At 45.9% G+C, this 24,103-nt stretch overlaps 1 protein-coding gene across 1 annotated transcript in view; it reads left to right on the forward strand.

Annotated features, from left to right (window-relative positions):
- LOC144889284 (NBAS subunit of NRZ tethering complex-like) overlaps positions 1–24,103 on the forward strand; it is a gene marked incomplete at its 3' end in the record, with an annotated part of 72,068 nt that overhangs the window by 13,711 nt on the left and 34,254 nt on the right. Inside the window, exons 5-7 of the mRNA XM_078769362.1 lie at positions 94–384; positions 583–708; positions 1,517–1,668. Of these exons, the coding sequence (XP_078625488.1) occupies positions 94–384; positions 583–708; positions 1,517–1,668 (569 nt within the window). The remainder of the gene's footprint in view (positions 1–93; positions 385–582; positions 709–1,516; positions 1,669–24,103) is intronic.

Genomic DNA, 24,103 nt, shown 5'->3' on the forward strand with positions numbered 1-24,103 from the left:
CTAATACAGATAGTACTATTGGCTAAGAGTAATGTTTCCTTTGTAATGTTTTTTACTTCATGGGTATCATAATGCTTTTTTCCAATATCACAGTGTGAAAGTAAACACAGCTACCTGAAACGTCCCAGATCAGATGAACATAGATTAGAGGGCCAGCAGAAGGATGGTGGTGGTAAGAAAGAGGAGGAGGAGAAGAGTGGTGAAGGAGAAGAAGAGGAGACTTCTGTGATGAGCCGCTGTGGCAGACTTGTGCGTTACAGTTTATACTATGTGACTGAGTCTGAGCGCTTTGCCCCACCACGAAAGCGCCCACGCACTATGGTGCACACATATCGCCTCATAAAACTCAAGTCAACTACACCTCAGGAACTGTACCAGCGCAAGGTACTCTTCTTCAAGTATTCCTAGACCAAGCATGAGATTTATAATATGTCAAATGTTTGGCAACATTATTTTACATTTTCCAAATGGATGCTGTTTTAGCTGACTAATGCAGTCACTTTAGATATGGAACAAGTTTTGGCCTACCGACTTGAGTGAGAATGTTTGTCTCTTGTCCTTATCTATGCTGCTCTTTTACAGATAGACAGTGAAGAATATGGTGAGGCCCTACAACTGGCACAGGTGTATGGGCTTGACACTGATCTTGTCTACCAGCAGCAGTGGCGGAGAAAGCCTGTCAGCATCATATCTATACAGGACTATCTGGTACATTATTTTTTGCCATAGTATTTGGTACAGTTTGGGGCCATTCATTGAGACATAAATATACCACATTCAAATGGTGTCCATGTATGTGCATGTGTATGTGTATATTTATATTGTCGTGTCTACAGCGTCGCTAATGCGGTTGTGCCAAAGCAGTATGCTTTGTGAAGGGCCAAATTAAACGAAATAACGTTCGAGCGTGAAACGTAGCATCCCCAGGTCAGGATACTAAAACGAGTTTGCTTCACCAATTTTTTTTATCTCCAAGGAATTTACAGGTCAATCCAAAATGGTTCACGCACGTGAGAATGCAGGAATCATTTGACTCATCTCCTTAAGAAATAAGTTTATTGAAAGACAGACGCGCTGTTGGTGTGTTCCACTTCCCCGTTTCTTTCTACTGTTCCTTTTGTTCTGTTGCGTCCTGACCCACTCCATGATCGAGCTCCTCTACAATGCTCAATATTGTGTACAAAAAATGTTCAGGACTCAGGTTTTCATTCATATCAGCGGACAATTTCTCACCACTCGTTTTCAGGTAGCAGATGCCATGATTCATCTTCAATTTGTGCAGCTAACTATCCAGTGGAAAATTCACAAGGCTCACAAATTAAGGTCTCCATGAAATGATTGTACCTTTTTCTATGAGGATTGTGCCAAAAGTATGTTCACCCTCACTGCAACGTTGCTTAAACCACTCGTACAGTGTCTTGTTGTCAATGTCGGTCGATCACAACTCCCTTTCAGCAAGCAGAGTATCTTTGTGAGCTTAAAGGAAGTTGAATGTGTGTGATGTTATTTTCCACAGACTAAGATTCGCAAGCCCGAGTGGGTCCTCCATGAGTGTCTAGAGCGAGTACCAGAGAATGTTGATGCTGCCAAGGAGCTGCTGCTTTATGGTCTCAAGGGAACGGGACTTGATGCCCTTCTGACCCTGGCAGACGGAGAGCGACATGACCGGTTGGTACCGTTGTACCCTTGTGTATATGATGTTCTCACACGCATGAAATTGTAGGGTACACAACCCTGCCTTTTCCTTGGTATTGTAAAAATATTTGTGCTAAACATTTAAAGGTCACCCTCTGCAGAGTGATTACCCCTCTGACAAGGTCGCAGACGTGAGGCATTCAAATGAGCTCCATCCATTAAAATGAAGTCCACTTACCTCAAAAGTTATATTTTAAATAAAAGGCTGTATCAAAAGGCTGTACCAAGTAGTCGGTCTGTATCTTTGTTGTCATATTCTGTGATTACTGTCTACGTTTTCATGGGTAGAAGAAGTAATATTTATTCATTGGACTTAACTTTCACCGTAATTACTTGACCATGAAAAGCACAAAAGTTAGATCCACGTGAAAGTTAAGTACTTTACAGTATTTATGATCGTGTAGTTCTCTAATCAGTAAAAAAAACAAGGACATCAAAAAGCTAAGTTATTTGCATTAATAGCAACAAATATTTTAGATGCAACTAAAAATGGACTATTACTTATTTGCAATTTACATTTAATATAATATTGCTACATATATATATATATATATATATATATATGTATATATATATATATGTGTGTATGTATATACAGTGGAACCTCGGCTTACGAGTTTAATCCGTTCCGTGACGGAGCTCGTAAGCCAAATCGCTCGTAAGTCAAAGCAAATTTTCCCATTCAAATGCATTGAAATGCTATTAATCCGTTCCAGCCTCAAAAAAAAAAACACCAATTTTTTTTGTTAGGTGCTTTTAAATAACAAAAATGTACTTTATAAATAACAAATAATGTATAAACAAGCACGACCTCGTATATACTGTACATAATACAAGAGAATGTAAAGAAATAAACTGGTTTTATTAAGCAGAGGAGAAGAGCATGCCAGGTGAGGTGTGCGTGTTGTCGACTTGGCGAGGCAGTACGATCGTACTCCTTCTACGATATGTACGATTTTGAAGCAGAAGGAGTCCATAAAGGCTATAACGCCAGCCAAGGGCGTTACGATTATTTCAAAGCTCCGGACCTCTATCCATGAAGATATGGAGAAGTTGTTGTTTGTGTGGTTGAAGGAGAAGCAGCTCGCAGGAGATACCGTGACCGAGAGCATCATGTGTTTGAAAAGATTGAAACTCGGATATCGAGCACGGACCACGAGGTGTTTTTTCTTTTTTCTTAATCTCGGTTTCAGTGAACTTTTGCTCTGTGCTCACGTGTACTGTACCTGTACCTGTAATGGTACGTCAGAGGATGGCACCTGTTGTCATCATATTAAGTGCAAGATGTTCTGCATCGTAAGTTGGTACACCGTGGTCTTTCGGCGGTGTTTAAGCCGGCCGTCTTGGCTTCTGTCACCATTGGCATTGAGTCTTTCGATGTAGGTAGGTCGTTGTGTGCCGGTGCCTTGGCCGAATTCCTTCATTGCTGCATTGTTAGCTCACCTGGTTTTTTATACCACATCTTTGGTTATCGGACCAGCGAATGACGTCATCTCCTCCAAAGTATGGCTTATTCTCACTTGTCTTGGACGATCTTCTACTTCTAGCCTTCCACCGTGCATTTGGTGTCCACTGTACTTACTGTACAGTGCCTGGTAAAATTGATGTAATGGGTTTTTGACCGTCAACGCCATGAACCGTCATGAACCGTCATGAACCGTCAACCGCCATGAACCGCCATGAACCGTCAACGCCATGAACCGCTAACACTCAAAAGCCCATTTATCGCGCCTTATAAAGCAAAACGCAAACCGAAAGCCATGCCTCTCAAGCGAGGCGTGCTTCCGTGGTCACGTGATCCACAGGTGTAGCTCATTATACCCGCACGCGCGACACGCTTTGGCGGTCACGTGACCAGCCACTCTGGAGGCGGGGATCCCCGCCGATGACGTCACCGGCTGGAGCAAGGAGATTCCTCGCTCATGTATTTCGACGATTGCGTGTTTTATATCCAAGCAGAGATGCTTTCACGGCAAGATAACCGCGTGACCTGAACCGGAAGCCACAACCGGAAAATTCAAAAAAATAAATTTTTTGAGCTCGTACATCGGATCTCGGCTCGTATCCCAAAGCAACAAACCGCCCGAGCGACGGCTCGTATCCCGAAAAACTCGTACGTTGGGGCACTCGTAAGCCGAGGTACCACTGTATATATATATATATACATATATATATATATATATATATATATATATATATATATATATATATATATATATATATATATATATATATATATATATATATATATATGACGAGAATAGAACCATGTTCCACACCTTGAGTTCAAGAGATAACAAGATTTAATGATGAACCAATATCACAGCGCTGTGGAGGGTGTAAGAGTCATACCATTCACAATTGAACAGCATGGCCACATACACTTCTAGAAAATTGGCAACCAAGAGTTTCTTTATATACAAAAAATCTGCGCTGAAAAATGAGCACGGACAAAGGAAAAACTGGCTCGACATCTCCCCCCGAGAACCTATCTTCTTTGGCATGAGCAAAGGGCAAGATGCGGGAGGGAGAAAGAGCACCGTGACATTCTCAAAACTTATCTTCCATGTTGGCTTTTTGGTCAAGGACAGACAGACGCGTTTTCACTAGGGGGTCTAACGGAGCAAGCGGTTTCACTATCTTTCTACATTTTTTGGCACAGTTGGAAAATATAGCATAGTTAAAAAGCAAGAGGGAACATAGTAAGCTTAATCCTTTTCACAAAGCAACCATTATTAAATGCAAACCACAATTACATAAGGCACAATAAAAGGCATGATCTCGACATTCCCCCATTTGGTCTCTACGAGACTACGTATCACAGAGACCAGGCCACATCGGCTTTATTTGCAAAGCAAAAGAGTATAGTGTTATATGTGGCCACATCGGGCTTTATTGAGTGTTGTATGTGTGTCCTCCAAGGGCATGCCACGCACATAAAGTACCCCGCATGCACGCTTGAAAGGTGTGTCATGTTGTGCGTGTTTGGAACATGAAGGCTCAGAACATGAAAGTCCATTAACGTTTCGGATCCACAACGAAGGCGTCTGGTCCAGATGAGGTTCTGCCCCGCCAGGGGGCCTGCCACCTCCCCTGCGGAACTTGCTCCCCCCACCCTTTGCAGATGCGGTCCTTGCAGATCTTCGAAGTTAATCAACGATCATGCCCATGAGATCTCTCACGTGCTGCTGTTCTGGGGAATACATAATGTTGTCAGTATCTTGTGTCTCATGTTCCTGGTCAGGGTACAGAGCGTTAAAATCCGAATCACTTGAAGCAAAGAGATCCGAAACATTTGAAGCAAAGAGAGGGACTTCCTTTATGTCAAAGTCTCCCATGGACGCCTGGTCGGCTTGCGGGTCTAGGATATCCATGTCGGGTCCCTCGACTGCCAGACCCAGCGTCGCAATCAGATCCATAGTTGGGTCGGAAGGGGGTGTACAGCTGTGAGCTTGTAATACATAAGAGGCGTTAGCCAGTACACGCAAGGGGTTTACCACACAAGTATCACAGTCATCACAAACATCAATACAATCTTCTGAAGCGCCGGTCACATCTGCCTTGTTGTAGGACCCATTCAGGTCGACGGCCTCTGTGGTCAAGATCATGGTCTTCCGACGGCGGTTTCTTCATCGTCCATCCTGAAAAATACTTTCTTACACACACCATGATCAAATTCCTAGCCCCCCATCCCACCAATTGGCATTTAGTTACCTTATCTCTCAGATGGTTGGCTTATTTATAGCCGCATTTCCTGTGTCGTGTCTGGAAATTCAAATGCCATATTTACTTTCACCAATTTCCGAAAATATCTTCCTTTTAATCATCTTCCCTACATCTAATAATACATGATTTACCAACCATTTCCCCCCCAACCATAATCGGTCAATGGAAATAATCGGTATTCTCCCCTTCAAAATTTCACTGTTATCCTATCAATACCTGGACATTTTTTCCCTTCTTTCCTAGATACGCGAATTTCACACCAGTATAAACCCACTGGAAAAAATTATCTGAAAAATAACGAAATCGTCTCCAAGTTCTCTAGCTAATCTCCATCCGCAATCACCAACTTTACCCTCCTATGCATTTTGCCTTAGGTTTTAGAACCTAGAGTCTACCAAAACAACAACAACTAGCCTCCCAAAGCCATTTCCCTGCAAGAGCGGGGGTTAGCCTTGCGGTCCCCATGACAATCTTCTTCATTTTGCTCTATCACCTCCCTTTGAGCAATAATTCAATTGATGTGATTCCCACATACCTGGTGGAGTTCTGTTCACCTGGTCTGCAGAGCCGTGATCCAATCTTCACCAGCCCCAATCACCTCCTCGATTGGGGTCATTCTGCATGTAGCAATCTAACACAACGTTTTTAAACTTTACATTCATTGGTCCCCCCAGTGCAAGCCAACCCCTTGTATCACCTTCTTATCACAAAAACAACAGTCCATAACTAACCACTTTCCTTTATTTCCTGTCTTTTCCATTAACATTTTACAACCTTTTCCTCTACTTCCTCAACAATTCCTGCAGTCACCTGTCATTGACAAATAATCCATCTGAGTCGACTTTCCAATCCAATCATCTTTGCACTTTCCACGACCTTCTTCACACTTCCTCCCAAACCTTTCCTTCAGACACAACCCACATGAGTTATGAATACAATTTCCCCTTTCAGGCGCATGTCTAGCCACTCACAAAGTGTCCACAAGACAATGTCACCATATTTCACACCTCGGACCAGCCTGGGGTCCATCGAGAGATGCATCCTCAGGTTAAAATCACCTCAGCTCTTGAGAGCTCAATTTTGTTCCATGGCCTATTCTGACCCATCTTGGCCCACCACGGCCCACCACCACCCCTACCTTCTGCCAAGCAAGAGGCAGGAGCATCATTACTCCTTCTTCCCTCTGCCCACCATAACTGGCAGACAGACAATGGCGAGCCACAAGCCCCAACCCTACAAGGCTCCAGCTCCCATCCAAAGGACACAAACTCCCTCAGACTGGCATAATCTCTTTGCCAGCTTATGTACAAACCAAGATTGCAAACAAATAGTTTTCCAAACAAAACTCAGTTGTCACCCTATTGCACCATATTGGCAGTATTCACTTCAGCTCTCTACCACTCTTGTGTCGAGTGGTGCCCAAAATGACATTGCACGAACCCTTTCAATACCTGTCTAAACCTACTGCCATTTAACGACGCTTCCCAGATGACGGTTCCCCATACACTATTCTGGCACAAAATTGTTGCATCCCACAGATGCCACGATTATTTGAACAAACTCATTTTCCTAATCCACCTTTTCAATTTTCATTTCAATTTAAAGTTAATCCAATGTCCTCTAATACCTCTCTTAGCATCCCATGCACCTGTTGCAGACACCTGTTTTAGCCTCTGGCCCAATAGCTGCCCAATAAACAAATAATAAAAAGAAAATAACCTGATCTATTTATTGAAATAGACCGAATTCTCATGTTGGTCAATTTTTTCACCCACTGTGACTCTCGCGTCAATCCTGCCATTCCCAACCACATTTCCAGCGAGGATGACGTCACTATTTCACACCTTTCCTTCCTTGAACAGCGGGAGTCCTCCATGAGATGCATTCCGATGTAAATCACTTCAAAGTACCCGAATAGCCCTCCCTGGAATCGCACCTTTAACATTACCGGCACCGCCCTTTCTGGGTTCAAATCTTACCTCTGACAGACACAAATCCACTGCTCAACTCTATCCTGACGGACTGCATCACTGAAATAAAATCCTGGCTTCAAATCAACTTCCTCAAACTTAACTATGATAAATCTGAAATAATCGCATCATCTTCCTTCGAACTCAGAGCACACCGACCAGTATACATCAAACATTGGATTCATATTTCCACAGAACTCCACCACTCTGTTAAATCCTAAACATGCCCAATGGGCAATCCCCTCTGCTCAGGGCTGCAAAATGCTGGATTCTAACCTTCCCAAACACAGCTCTTGTCCGCCAGGCTGCAAATTCAAAGCATTTTCAGTCCCCCTTTTTCCCATACACTAGCCAGTGTAAGTCAGCCAAACATAAACAAAGAGGTTCCAGCGAGCTGTGACCTCCATAACTCTAAACAACTCCACTGGCACTTTTTTCAAACAAACTTTCCCAGTCACTTACTAAAATAAAGTGCAGCTCTTGTCCGTAGATATACGTTAACCAAGATTACATGAGACTTGACAACAATAGTACTGCCCCGTGGAGCAAGGCATCAGAGACAACTCCCCTCCACCTTGACTTACCCCAGGTAGAATTTGGCTACCTACAGAGAAAGTACCTGCACAACACATTTACAAACCAATTCGTCCCCTCGTATTAGGGGACATCACAAATGTTCCACCACAATTCACAGCAGGTGACCACCCACCTGCCTTCTGTCGAAGTCCAGTTCAATTTTCTGAGTTTCCATTCACAGACAGACAGACAGACGAACCCCCAACGTACTAACAGGATGGTCTCACAGAGGCCATTCCATTCAAATCTGTAGGCTGCCACGATTCTTCCCGCCAGGACACACCATCATAGTCACCATAGTCACACGACATGTCAGCAGACACAGTGAATGACATTCGACACCATAACAGACACCGCAGACACTGCTCCTCCTTGATCCATATCTGCAGACGCAGTCAGACACACCCAGTCGGACAGACAGACTGGCTCCACATTACAACTGCAAATATCCGAAATGACAACAGCTAACACCAAATATTTATTGTCCCCCTTTCATGGAAGTCAAATCAACCACCATTAAAGCACAAAACAGAAAACGACCATATACTCAGAGTATATACCATATACTCAGAGTGAGACCCGAAAATCAAGCAGACAGACCGACAATCGAACCTGTCTTTCGACACTGCCGAACGACAAGTCTGCAGACACTGAGGGAGTGACATTCGACCCCCAGTAGACACCGCGGACACCGCTTTGGTCCGCACCTGCAACTCCATGGCACACCCGCAACTCCCTCAAAATCAGTGTTCAAAGACATGACTCCATGGACAGCCAGAAAGCCAGACAAATACGGACACACACACAGAGATAGACACAGGTGGGTTATCGCCTGCATTCTGTACAAATTCCATGTTCCTGTCCATAAGTTGGCCCATCAAGTGTAACCCCTTTCACGAAACCTTTTCTGAGGGTCAAATGTAACAGACAGCCAAGACGGACCGGCAAATAGGCAGGGGCAAACCCCGAGGCCCCAGACACCATCACCACACACATACCCCGCATCACATAGGAGTATCAATGAGCCGGACAGCAAATGCCATATGTCTTCGTCCCAAATCGAGGGCAAAATTTTCACAATGGCAAACAATTAATATATTGTCCACATTCATCTTGGTCACCCCAACCCATCCTGGCTCTCCCCAAGAGCTCCGTGTCCGGACAGACAGACAGATAAACAGACCGGGTGAAACCATAACCATCCATCCTTCCGATTGGACTCACGCCAGCATCACATGTCATTCTTGCCTTCATTCAACGCATTCTGCCATCCCAAGTCGGCCAAATACAAGCCCCGGCCATGCCGTTGAATAAACACCCAGTCGGTTGACAGCCTATCATTTTTGACTTTTACTCCCATTCTCCCTTGCTACATCTGGAGAGCCGTTAATGTGGGGATGTAATTGAACACTTGTTTTAAAGCCCTGTCTACACATGCTCTCCATAACATACTCATTATTCCCTGCCAATTTTCCCCAGCAGACTGAGTCCCACATGGCATCTCAAAATCTAAACTGATACCTTTTATTTCTTCCCCAAATTTACTTAATCAATTTTCACCTTCACAACATATAAATAATATCATTCCAAAGTACTCATCCGGATTGCCCAACGCCTGCAGGCAATTTGGGGAACCCCTTGTCAATCAATGACACACATCAATGACACACACACAATAAACACAAATACACGCTGCAATGACAGATCATTCATTCCCTTATACACACATACCATGTGACTGACCCTTCATTCTCCATACAATACAGTATAAATTCATGCACACTCATGCACACTCCAATCCTACCTACCTGTGAACTTACCTGGCCCCTTGCTGTGAGCCTATCCATCCCTTGGTTTCTACCTGGATTTCTTTCTTCCTGTGCTTTATCTGCTTCTTCCTCTGCTCTTGAAGTCTCAGCACTTCTCTTGCCTTTCTCCTATCTGGTACCTGCGCTTTTCTGATTCCAGTTTAATTTATCCTTCTCCAAAAATCACATAAACATTTCCTATTTCCACATATAAGAAATAACCAATATCTCCCTTGAGATACAAAACAAAAACACTTCCAACTCTAGCATCCCAAAGTCTTCCTTGGAAGCATGCTCGACAATGCAGCACCGCTTCCACTCAGCACACAACATACATGTGCTCACTCCAACACATCACTTCAAGCCACCTCATCACTCGCATTGTTCACACACACGAATGCGTCCCCTGCTTGTGCACAGCATGGTCCGCATTCGTGTCTCGATTCCGTCCCACCTCGCTGTTCCCCGCGAGGCAGCTACTCCGTTGCCCCGGTAACCTGCCTGCATGTCTCGGCTCGCGTGTTCACAGCTGGATTCCACACACCTCGTACATTATAATCCTCTCTGTTTTATTTCTCCAGATCTAACCTCATCTTTTGTCCAGAAAGAGCTAATACTTGACCTGCCTATAGCATATTGTCAGAACTCCTTCCTTTGGGTAAAAACTGCACCGGATGTGCATGCCTTAAATCCTGAGACAGGACAAAGAAGGCCTTGAGGGGGGGGGGGGGGGGGGGGGGTTTATCAGATACACACATCCAGTGCGTAGCTTAACTTAAAATACTCATCGTCCTACCTTCCTTGGGCTAGTCCCTCCAGCGGGTCGAAGATCGGGCCGCCCCCCGATCTGTAATACCCTTCTCTTAACACAGTACTCACGCCGGAGTATTCTTAACACCAATATCTATTACCCATTCTTATCCTTATTCTTCCATATCCTTATAAAGGTGCAACCAGCCGCATCTTACCTGGCTCATTTTAATCCTTTATTCGCCTGACTCGGCCACCCGAATGCGTCGAATATACGCACTCCGTCTCCAGAACTCAAATCATCCTAGTTTTTACTTCAGATTGAGTATTACTCCGACATACCTTAATCTCCCTTAAGATATTTAATTAACGTGCACGGAACATTTTCCCGTCCATGCGCCCAGGCGGTCGCTCCCAGCGCACGGCAGCACGACCCCCATTTGCAAGAAGCAGCTCGTGATGCGTACAAGGCGCAAGGAAGCGCCCCGAGGCCATCCACCAAAAAATCCTGCCTTTTAGTTTACCGCGCCGATATTTCCCTAATCCGGTCCTCCCGCGGCGCTAACTCGCGGTCAATGCTTGTATAGCGCTTCTAACTTGTCTAACTTATCACCCATGCCAGGGCTTTCCTAAAGGGGTTCTCCCTTCTTAACTTAGCTTAACACTTATCCTGGCCATCCTCCTTGGGTCCCCTCCGTTAGTCCGCAGCCAATACTTTCTCTGGTTACTATCAACCCCATCAACTCCATCTTGTCTCTAGACTGCCCTGCCTGGGAAGTTCTTGGCTTTACCAAGAAGTCCCCCCTTTTTGCTAACTGACCCCCATTTCTTGGTTCATCAATAGACAACTTGTTACCCGAGCCAAATAGGCCTGTACTTACACACCAGATTCCAATTTGTTCGTGATCCAAGCACGGAACGACGAAATGGAAGACAGACAGCCTGAGTGAGTAAACGGAGCTCAATTTGGAAAGACCCCTCAGTATGAAAACTCACGTTAATCGAATCAGTGCTGGCCAGCCTCTCCGCTGTGTCCCCACAGGGTCTGCCTCCCAAATATCGCTCAGAGTCGGATCCCACTTCTGACACCAAAACTGACGAGAATAGAACCATGTTCCACACCTTGAGTTCAAGAGATAACAAGATTTAATGATGAACCAATATCACAGCGCTGTGGAGGGTGTAAGAGTCATACCATTCACAATTGAACAGCATGGCCACATACACTCCTAGAAAATTGGCAACCAAGAGTTTCTTTATATACACAAAATTATACAAAAAATCTGCGCTGAAAAATGAGCACGGACAAAGGAAAAACTGGCTCGACATCTCCCCCCGAGAACCTATCTTCTTTGGCATGAGCAAAGGGCAAGATGCGGGAGGGAGAAAGAGCACCGTGACATTCTCAAAACTTATCTTCCATGTTGGCTTTTTGGTCAAGGACAGACAGACGCGTTTTCACTAGGGGGTCTAACGGAGCAAGCGGTTTCACTATCTTTCTACATTTTTTGGCACAGTTTATTTTTTTTTATTTTTTTATTTTTTTTTTGTATACAAGATCGAGGCTCGTGAAAGAGCTAACATTAATCACACAAAAAGACAAACCGACACACAAAACACAAAAAACAAGGGGAGCGGTAGACAAGATGGGGAGAGAGGGGGAAGGACACAAAGAGAGGGGGAAGGACACAAACACAACATTTGAGAGCAGGGACATCGGGAGGACTTGGGGGGAGGTGGGAGAGGATTAAAACATATGAACACTGCAAGGACTCTGGGGTGAATTACCGGGGGTAGAAAAGATCAAGGTTATCGATGGGGGAAGATAAGAGATGGTGGTGAACAGCTGTTTTAAAGACCTGGAGGGAGGAGTGGGATTGAAGGGAGTGGGGGAGTTTGTTCCAGAGGCGGGAGAAAAGGGGAATGAAAGAGTGAAGGTGAGCAGAGAGCCTAGACTTTGGCAGTTTAACCAGAAGAGGGTTGCAGGCAGATCTTGTGCGACCTGAAGGAATATTGGGGGGACAGAGCACAGAGAGAGCTGGGGGAGCAAGGCCGGAGAGGAGTCGGTAGAAGACAGAAAGACCACCAACCTGCCTGCGGTGAGTGAGTGAAAGGCCCTCGGCGTTGACTACATCGCAGGAGATTCCAATGATTCTGAAAGCTTTGGCCTCAACAGCGTGAAGCCGAGCAAGGTGTGAGGCAGGAGCACCAGCCCAGAGGGGGGAACAGTATTCCATTGAGCTGCGGATGAAAGCCTTGTATGTGGTGAGGAGCTCAGGTGTGCCAAGGAAGGACTTCGCACGACGGAGGATGCCCAGTCGGCGACTGGCTTTGGAGGCCAGCTTGGAAATGTGGTTTTCCCAAGAAAGATCATGGCAGATAGTGAGACCCAAAAGCTTGAGTGACAGAACTTCTTGGAGAGGATTGTTGAGAAAGTAGATGGGAGGGTTGTCCAGTCGGTCCTTTCGGAGAGACATTGTAAGAGTGTGAGATTTGTCAGGATTGAAAGACATGTTCCACTTGTTTGACCAGTCTGTGATTTTGTCCAGGTCTGCAGAGAGTGAGGAGGCTGCAGAATGCCGATCTGAGGGATGAGGAATGGAGCGACAGAGAGTAGAGTCGTCAGCAAAGAGATAGAGAGGATTTTCAAGAGAGTCAGAGAGATCATTGATGAAGACCAGAAAAAGCACAGGGCCCAGAACACTACCTTGGGGAACTCCAGCCTGAACAGGAAGAGGAGATGAGAGAAACCCATTCAGGGCCACACGTTGACTACGACCAGAGAGGAAGTCCGCCAGCCATGCGTGGAGATTTCCATGGATACCAAAGGAGGAGAGTTTGGAGAGCAGAGCAGGGTGCCAGACCGTATCGAAGGCACGTGAAATGTCAAGGGAGACAGCTCTAATTTCCTGTTTGGCGTTGAGGACCTCCATCCATTGTTGAGAAAGCAGAAGCAGCATGTCCAGAGTAGAGTGACCAGGTCTGAAACCAAATTGATGATCAGAGATCAAGCCATTGGAGAAGAGGAAAGATTTAATATCTGAAGCAATGATGGATTCCATGACTTTGCTGATAATTGGGAGAAGGCTGATTGGTCTGTAGTTGCTGGGATCTGTTTTTGCACCTTTTTTGTGCAAAGCGGTGATGTTGGCTGATTTCCAAGCAGATGGCAGATGACCTTGAGCAAAAGAGAGGGTGAAGAGAACAGAAAGAGGGAGTGAAAGTGCAGAAGAACATGATTTTAGGACCCGTGGGCTGATGCCGTCAGGACCAGTTGCAGAATCAGAGTCGAGGGTTGCCAGAAACTTTTCCACCTTGTCAGGAGGAAAGGACACAGAGTCCAGGAGCAGCTGGGTACGACTGGGTACGGTGGGTACAGAGAGGGATGGGTTTGGGACACAAGATTTAGAGGCAAACACAGAGTTGAGGCATTCAGCTTTTTCACGTGCGGAGTCAGCCGTTAAGCCGTTTGAGGTGAGGGAGGGGATGGAGGGGGAACAAACACCAGAAACAGATTTGACCAGACGCCACCAGGATTTGGAAGAGGGAGACAGATAAGAGAGTTCGGTCTTGAGAATGGTGAGATATTGTTTCCTGGCTCTCCTGAGGGTGGACACACACTTGTTTCGGGCTTTGTGAAAGGAAATGAGATTTCCTTCCGTTGGATTTGCTTTCCAGGAGACGAAAGCAAGTTGTTTCAGGGCAACAGCCTCACCACAAGATTCCGTGTACCATGGACGGGAGGAAGGGTATGACAACTGAAGACGAGATGGTATAAATCTGTGCATGAGAGAGAGCAATTTACTTTGAAAGAATTCCCAGGATGAGTTGATGTCAGAGGCGGTAGAGATGGGAGACCAGTCCAGATGATTGATGGCTGCTTGAAGACCGTGCCAGTTGGCCTGAGTGAAATGCCAGACTCGTCGACGCTGAGGAGGCTCTCTGAGAATGGTCAGAGAGATGTCCACTTTGACAAGCACATGATCAGATGAGCCGATTGGAGCAGAAGAAAAGCAGCAGACATTTTCAGGGAAGTTTGTCATAACCAAATCCAGAAGAGAAGATGCTCCGTTGACTGAGATCCGGGTCGGGAAATTGACAGATTGTGTCAGTCCCAGTGAGTCGCAGAAGTCCTTTGCTGAAGGTCGCAGAAGTCCTTTTATAGTTGGAAAATATAGCATAGTTAAAAAGCAAGAGGGAACATAGTAAGCTTAATCCTTTTCACAAAGCAACCATTATTAAATGCAAACCACAATTACATAAAGCACAATAAAAGGCATGATCTCGACATATATATATATATATATATGTATATATATATATATATATATATATATATATATATATATATATATATATATATATATATATATATATATATATATATATATATATATATATATATATATATATATATATATATATACACTGTATATAGATATATAAATATATATGTAGATATATATACAGTGGTACCTCGGCTTACGAGTGCCCCAACGTACGAGTTTTTCGGGATACGAGCCGTCGCTCGGGCGGTTTGTTGCTTTGGGATACGAGCCGAGATCCGATGTACGAGCTCAAAAAATTTATTTTTTTGAATTTTCCGGTTGTGGCTTCCGGTTCCGGTCACGTGGTTATCTTGCCGTGAAAGCATCTCTGCTTGGATATAAAACACGCAATCGTCGAAATACATGAGCGAGGAATCTCCTTGCTCCATCCCCGCCTCCAGAGTGGCTGGTCACGTGACCGCCAAAGCGTGTCGCGCGTGCGGGTATAATGAGCTACACCTGTGGATCACGTGACCACGGAAGCACGCCTCGCTTGAGAGGCATGGCTTTCGGTTTGCGTTTTGCTTTATAAGGCGCGATAAATGGGCTTTTGAGTGTTAGCGGTTCATGGCGTTGACGGTTCATGACGGTTCATGACGGTTCATGACGGTTCATGGCGTTGACGGTCAAAAACCCATTACATCAATTTTACCAGGCACTGTACAGTAAGTACAGTGGACACCAAATGCACGGTGGAAGGCTAGAAGTAGAAGATCGTCCAAGACAAGTGAGAATAAGCCATACTTTGGAGATGACGTCATTCGCTGGTCCGATAACCAAAGATGTGGTATAAAAAACCAGGTGAGCTAACAATGCAGCAATGAAGGAATTCGGCCAAGGCACCGGCACACAACGACCTACCTACATCGAAAGACTCAATGCCAATGGTGACAGAAGCCAAGACGGCCGGCTTAAACACCGCCGAAAGACCACGGTGTACCAACTTACGATGCAGAACATCTTGCACTTAATATGATGACAACAGGTGCCATCCTCTGACGTACCATTACAGGTACAGGTACAGTACACGTGAGCACAGAGCAAAAGTTCACTGAAACCGAGATTAAGAAAAAAGAAAAAACACCTCGTGGTCCGTGCTCGATATCCGAGTTTCAATCTTTTCAAACACATGATGCTCTCGGTCACGGTATCTCCTGCGAGCTGCTTCTCCTTCAACCACACAAACAACAACTTCTCCATATCTTCATGGATAGAGGTCCGGAGCTTTGAAATAATCGTAACGCCCTTGGCTGGCGTTATAGCCTTTATGGACTCCTTCTGCTTCAAAATCGTACATATCGTAGAAGGAGTACGATCGTACTGCCTCGCCAAGTCGACAACACGCACACCTCACCTGGCATGCTCTTCTCCTCTGCTTAATAAAACCAGTTTATTTCTTTACATTCTCTTGTATTATGTACAGTATATACGAGGTCGTGCTTGTTTATACATTATTTGTTATTTATAAAGTACATTTTTGTTATTTAAAAGCACCTAACAAAAAAAATTGGTGTTTTTTTTTTGAGGCTGGAACGGATTAATAGCATTTCAATGCATTTGAATGGGAAAATTTGCTTTGACTTACGAGCGATTTGGCTTACGAGCTCCGTCACGGAACGGATTAAACTCGTAAGCCGAGGTACCACTGTATGTAGATATATATATATATATATATATATATATATATATATATATATATATATATATATATATATATATATATAATACATAATATTGCAATTTATGACGGATAATCATACATTTGATATAAAACGGGGGATAATCAGGAGGTGCTTGCTCCCTATTATGTGTGGATTTAACTCCGGGGTCATTTTATCTGTTTATATTAAACAAAAAACATGATGATAAATTTTTCTGTTTTAACCTGAATGGATGACCAAAGAGGTACAGGTATATTCCAAATCACATTTAAACATCATTACCTTTTTATGCCTCCTCCCCTGAAGGTGGCCGGAGGCATTATGTTTTCGGGTTTTCCGTCCGTACAGGCTAAACCTCGTTTTTCTCAGCAACCACATGTCCGATTGAGACGAAAACTTTCAGGGTAGGAGTGACACCCATGCAGAATGTTTTTATGATAACTGTGACATCATAGGTCATGTGGTATGCAGCCATCTTGGATTAAACACAAATTATTATCTGCCATCATCAATGATAATTGATAATTACAAATTATCTGCCATGATCTTTCCTGGGAAAACCACATTTCCAAGCTGGCCTCCAAAGCCATTCGCCGACTGGGCATCCTCTGTCGTGCGAAGTCCTTCTTTGGCACACCTGAGCTCCTCACCACATACAAGGCTTTCATCCACAGTTCAATGGAATACTGCTCTCCCCTCTGGACTGGTGCTCCTGCCTCACACCTAGCTCGGCTTCACGCTGTTTAAACCAAAGCTTTCAGAATCATTGGAATCTCCCACGATGAAGCTAACTCTGAGGGCCTTTCACTCACTCACCGCAGGCAGGTTGGTGGTCTTTCTGTCTTCTACCGACTCCTCTCCGGTCTAGCTCCCCCAGCTCTGCCTGTGCTCTGTCCCCCAAATATTCTGACAGGTTGCACAAGATCTGACAGCAACCCTCTTATGGTGAAACTGCCAAAATCAAGACTCTGCTCACCTTCACTCTTTCATTCCTCTTTTCTCCCACCTCTGGAACAAACTCCCTCACTCTCTTCAATCCCACTCCTCCCTCTTGGTCTTTAAAGCAGCTGTTCACCACCATCTCTTATCTTCCCCCCCATCCAAAACCTTGATCTTTTCTACCCCCGTTAATTCACCCCAGATCCACTTTTTTGAAATACCGACTTCTTTCCTGGAAGTCCTAGCAGTGTCCATGTGTTTTATACCTCTCCCACCACCTCCTCCTCCCATGCCTCCTCCCACCAAGCCCTCTCCCTCCCACAGATCTCCCGATGTCCCTGTTCTCTACTGTTGTACTTGTGTTCTTCCTTCTCTCTCTCTCCCCATCTTGTCTCCCGCTCTCTTTATCATATATTTTATGTCATTTTGTATTTTTGTGATGAATGTTAGCTCTTACACGAGCCTCGATCTTGTATAGAAAAAAAAAAAAAAAAATTCTAGGAAATCTGTGAATGGAAAAATCTTAAACTTAGCACATTGTCAAGTAATCCCAATAGTGGAAAAAAGCATGATAATGATGACATCATAGGTGAAGTGGTATACCAGCCATAAATGTTTTAATCGAATGCCTTGTCTTAAAAATCTGAAATTGCATGCACATGATCTATGACCCATTTGTATTGAAATATTAAACATATGACATCATAGGTCACATGGTTTGGCAGCCATATTGGATTTAACCTTAAACCTTAAAAAAAACTTGTTCTCCCAAATAGTCAGGTTCACTATGTCAATAAATTATATTTCGTTCAAAATCATGGTAGATTAGCAAACCTATACATTTTTGGAAAGGTTATAGCATAACGAAACTAAAAATCAATGTTTACATTTGGAAAGATACCTGTATGGCGGCCATTTTGGATTTTCAAAATGGCCACTGTAAAATACATATTTTGTTCTATTTCTGCCTCTAATTACCCTAAAAACTTTTAAAAATATACTAAACCTATATTTTCAGGGACAAGGAATCCAATGAAAGTATCAAATTAGTGCTATGGGGAATGGTAAGACACGAATCAAAGGTTTTGAATTGCAAAATACTGTCTTTATATTCGTGATAAGTTGCATAATTAAATACATGTTATCATTTTGTACAGGCAGTTAATAACATCAAAATCTGTCACAATAATTCATATCACCAAACATACACAGGCAGTCAGCAAAATCATATATACACATGCAGTCAGTATAACTTCACATCTACACAGGCAGTCAATGACAAAATATTGTTGCGGATGCGGTTAAAAATGTTATTTTGACCGAGCGGTGGTGTATTACCGCGACCGAACAGTTATTCCCCGATTAGAACCCGATTCCACCCAAACGTTGGCCGGATCGCACCGCGGCTGCTCAATGAGGGAAAAGACTAAAACGACGAATGCAAAGAGGAAGACGAAGGCAAAGAAAGGTTTGGAAATACTACTAAATTTATTTACTATTTACACACATAAGCAAAAAGAAAGCAGTCACGTTTATTTACAAGCACATAAGACGCAGGTGACACAGTGAAAATACTAGCTTACCTACAGTCTTAATTAACCCAGGACAGAACAAACAAAAGACAGACTCACGCGGGGAATGACAGGAATGGCAGGAGGTGGATGGCTGGAGGTGAACGCTTGGTGGAGCCAACGCGGAGCTTGGTGGAGCCTTGGTGGAGGTGAATGCTTGGTGGAGCCAACGCGGAGCTTGGTGGAGCCTTGGTGGAGGTGAATGCTTGGTGGAGCCAACGCGGAGCTTGGTGGAGCCTTGGTGGAGGTGAACGCTTGGTGGAGCCAACGCGGAGCTTGGTGGAGCCTTGGTGGAGGTGAACGCTTGGTGGAGCCAACACGGAGCTTGGTGGAGCCTTGGTGGAGGTGAACGCTTGGTGGAGCCAACGCGGCTGGTGGGGGGTTGGTGTGACGGGTTCTCTCTCCTTCCCTCACAAGCTTCAGGACTCTTTCTCTCTCTTCCTTAGTCCCACCCAGTCCAACAACTTCCTCTCTTGCTTAGTCCAACTCAAGGCCTTTCTGTCTTCTGATCTCCTCCCTCCTCGACTCTCTCAAAGCGCATCTCTGCCTCGGGTTATATAAGCCCCACCCTTGACCCTTTGCGAACCTCCCCAAAACGTTCTCTCTCCGCCCTCTAAAGCCAACCCCTCGTTCTGGGTTGGTCGGCAAGGGCTGGTTCACTCCTCCCCTCTATGACGAGGTGGGGACCCGCCTTTCTTCCCCAACCCTGCCTCGTGGTCAATGGCGGATGAAGGGAAAACCGCCCAAAATGCAGTTGGCAATTGGAAGGGAGGTAATTGGCAATGGCACTCGAGGCCTGGCAAAGACGAAAGGGGAAATGGAAGTTTTGGGAGTGGGAATGAAGGGAATCTATCTCTTTCACTGGTGCAATGGAGTATTTCTATTAATGGGAGACACAGCCTTACCCTAAAACACAGAATAAGATATAACTATCGAACAGGGGTATTCTATGATTGGCTGACGTGTATGCTTGTGGACTAATTATGGGACGCCCTTTTGACCTTTACACAGCTCCGGAGGCAGGAGGCGCAGACTCAAGCAATATTCATCACCAATTTACCACAATACAACACAATCAAAAAAAATACAGTCCTCATATCCGCAACACTGCACCCTCCTCCTCTTAGGCACGTTCCGGGCCTACAACTTTTTATTTAGTGTGACACGTAGGTGTAGTTCCCTCTACTTTTAACCTGACCCTGAGTGCGACAGTTTTTAAAACATAAATAAATGTGTCCCGCTGCTCCATTGCACCCTGCCTAACAGACTTACGCCCACAGTTAACCGAATTGCGGAATGGTCTTCAAACTACACACTGACGGTGGGGAGCATTATTTACAATGACTCTGCTTTTATTTACAACACTAACCCAGGACCTGTAATTGTTCTTTCTGGGGGGGAGACAGTCTGCTCTGCATCAATGCACCATTAAAGCACCCAAAAACGCACCAATACACACCCAAGCACCAATCGGTGCAGTCACCATTGTTCAAGAAAATAAAACCAACAACCCCTAACCCTGCAGGTGATCTCTTGCTCTTCGGCTCCCTCTGCTGGTTATTATTATTGTCTTCCAGTTGTTGTCATTCTTTCATTTTCTTACTGGCGGCCTATTTGTATTAAAACTTGCACCCAATGTGTCCTTTTTATTTTATTTTATTTATGGCCCACAGGGCCGACTACGTGTGGTTCACCTGTGGGGCATCGGTGCCCTGTGGCCCAGGTCCACCAGCAAGATTTCGGGCCCTCATGGCCGGTTCCAGCAGAGGGGCCATGCCCCAACCCATGGGGTCCATCAGTGGTGCTCGGCCACAGGCATGTGGTCCATAATGTGGTGCATCGATGCAGACAGCTGGTTCTGAGAGTGCCGGGCGCACAATGGCCGACTCACGCACGCTCCCCTCGGCGCCCAATGGCGCACAGGTCATGTGGGAGACAAAAGAGACAAATGAGCGAGGGGTAAGGTCACAAGGGTACACATCAATAAGGCAATGCAAGGCGAAATGCGTACGGAGAGCGAAGTGAGAAAGCTCGTCCCTACCGTACGTCACCCCCCTGTCACCTACACTACCCTTGCCCTTACCCCATATGTACAAAATCTACACATTACCAATCCGTCGCTACTGTCACGTCTCCCCATATTTCCTCTATACCAAATTCGTCACCACAATCCCTCTAACCAAAATTTGCCATCACCCAATTCATCATCAATCCTTATAAGGAGGAAGAGATGGAACATCAAGCACAATGTCACACCCACGTCATGATGCGTCTCACAATCCAAAACATCTGCATCATAAAAAATAAGCAAAACAACCTGGGATGGTGTGGAGTACCTGTCACCTCAGGTGAGTGGATGCAGATGGTGCGAGGAGACTTCCTAATCCTAACTATCCTCTAAATGACATTAACACACTTTACACTACCCAGGGTCTCTCCCTGCCAATCCATTGGCCAACTTACACTATGGGTTCTAAAAACCAAATTCCCATTGACCAAACTGTGGTGCTTCTCAATTTGGGGTCTCACTCCCCCGATTCATCTCCCGGTGCCCTTGCACAATTTCTGGGCTGTGACGTGTAGCTCTCCCAGCAGGTCTACCCACCTGCACACCTCCACCACTGCAGTTGCCACCCGAGCTTACCTGCTCCTTAACCTAACCTATCTACTGGGGAAGGCCCCTCCTGGCTCTGTCACCCCTCGGTGCCCTCTGGCACTGGGCTACCCAGGTCCGTCCTCCGGATCCTCGGGCCCCATCCACAACAACTCTACCGGCTCCCAGAGCCCACCTGCGTCCTCACCTGGCCGACATCCTCACAGTGGTGGAGTGCCCAAACCAACTACACACACTAACAGGCTACACGCCCAGCCATTTCCACGACACTAATGCACCCATCCAAATATCATTCTTCCACTCGCACCACAGATGCCAATATCCAACCACAATTTACCAATACCCTCTTACCTAACACTTACACTACCCGCCCCGGGTATCCGTGATGGGGGTCCATCCTTCCCCCATTCACACCTTCGCACCATCCACTCCACTCCACAGTTTTCCACCATACTCACTCCACGACCATCCATTCCAATACTCCAGATATTCCACACTACCATTTATTCCACATAGCCACATACACCTGTTGTTGCACACCTGTGCACTCACACCTGGTGCCACCTGCACCCTCCTCCTCTTCCTGGACCATTTGGTCAACACAACACGCAATCACCTTCACTCACTCATACACTGCTCCACACACCTGTTCAGTTGCACACCTGTGCAATCACACCTGTTCAATCCTCAAACACACGGCATCATCTCATCTAACTACTCCCCTCTAACTTAGTGCTCCCCGTCTTCCCTTTAAACTAAGCACATACCACGTCATTATCATCCACACTAATCTACCTGCGTCCCCACTACAGGTGTCATTGTCACTAACTAACCTTAACGTTACCTAATGTCATCTTCTAGGTCCCTACACATTATCCAAACCCACCCGGGCTAGTTTTCACTGCCATACACCCCATAACTAGTGCTCCTTTGCCCCCCCCCTCTGATTGTGAGAGATGGCAAGGTTGCCATCCCACCACATCGGGGAGGTCCCACTATCAATTTTGCTCGTCCAAATTCCAACCAATCAAAAATTTTCTATTTACTGCCAATTCTATTCACTTTTCTAAATTTCGTATCAAATCACTATCACTATCATCATCATCACAGTCCGCTATATCCTAGCCTCGGTGCGTCATGACATCATTAAACTCGGCTTCGCAAAGCCGAGCAATGAATTCGGGTGGTTTGGTTGCCTGCAGGTTGAATCCGTCCGGCTTTCGGTTCAAGGGAGGTGGTTTGGTCGGGCCGAGATTCCACCCACTATCTCGGCGCGGCACCTTGCGGTCCCGGGCCCGATGGCTCAATCTCCCTCGGTCGGAACCCCGTCCCCACGAGGGGGCACTGTTCCGCTTCCTCCCACTCGCCCTTGAACCGGACCGGTCGCCTGGCCCGACAAGGCCCGGACTCGACCGTGCGGGGCGGGGCCAAGCCCGAAACGGCAACGACGCTTCGAAGAGAAGCGACGCAGCATCGATCCGCGCCGGGCCTCGCACCCAACAAAGCACACCGCGCCCCGAGTGCTCGCATCGGCTATCCGTCGCCCTAACCGCTAACCCGGTTACCGTCGAGGCTTCACTTGCATGCTCACACGCATACGCTACCCCTTTCACCCTCACCAAACCCGGCGTTCCAACGCCGTCCGTACATTCCACCAACGTACTCCCTGTTACACACCACACCTCTCGCGCACACTCGCTGGTCGCACACTCCCTTAACACACCTCGCGCACCGTCTTGCGCACTCTCCCTTGGTACGTACTCCGTACCACTCACCATGGGCGTGCACTCTTGCATCCACCCACTAACGCGCTCACATGGGCTCTCCCACACTCGCGCTACCACCAACTCAGGTGTGCTTCCTCGCACACGTTCCACCACCACCTTACTCTCCGTGTCACACTCCGTACACCCCGACGTGCATTCTCGCTCGCACTCGGTTTCACACTCGCGCTTCGTAACACGCTCACCCCTTGACGCACACTTTTTATTGCTCTCACTCCCTGTGTCACACTCCGTACACCCCGACGTGCATTCTCGCTCGCACTCGGTATCACACTCGCGCTTCGTAACACGCTCACCCCTTGACGCACACTTTTTTTCCACACGCGTGCCATTTCCACTCACACGGGACCCTTCACCAACGCCCGGATGCTTCCTCGATCCCAAGCGCGCGAAAATTCTTTTGTCGCCAAACATCCTCCTGCAAAATCTACCCGCACAATATACAGCACGACTCACCTGGGGGATTCCCTTCTCCACGCGCACCTGCAAACTCTTTATTTGGTTAGTGAGCACAACATTATGATTTGAGCAGGGACTTTGTACATATTCCATTTCTTCCTGCAATTCCCGGGCTACCTCCGTCATATCTTCAATTTTAATTCCCAGCACTTTTTCTTTATTCACCTCGACGACCGCTGGCTTTAATAAAACACCCTCCTCTACCTCAGCGGTCGCCGGCTT

The sequence above is a fragment of the Myxine glutinosa genome, unplaced genomic scaffold (assembly GCF_964187855.1).
Source record: "Myxine glutinosa unplaced genomic scaffold, kmMyxGlut1.1 SCAFFOLD_2247, whole genome shotgun sequence".
Lineage (NCBI taxonomy): Eukaryota > Metazoa > Chordata > Myxini > Myxiniformes > Myxinidae > Myxine > Myxine glutinosa.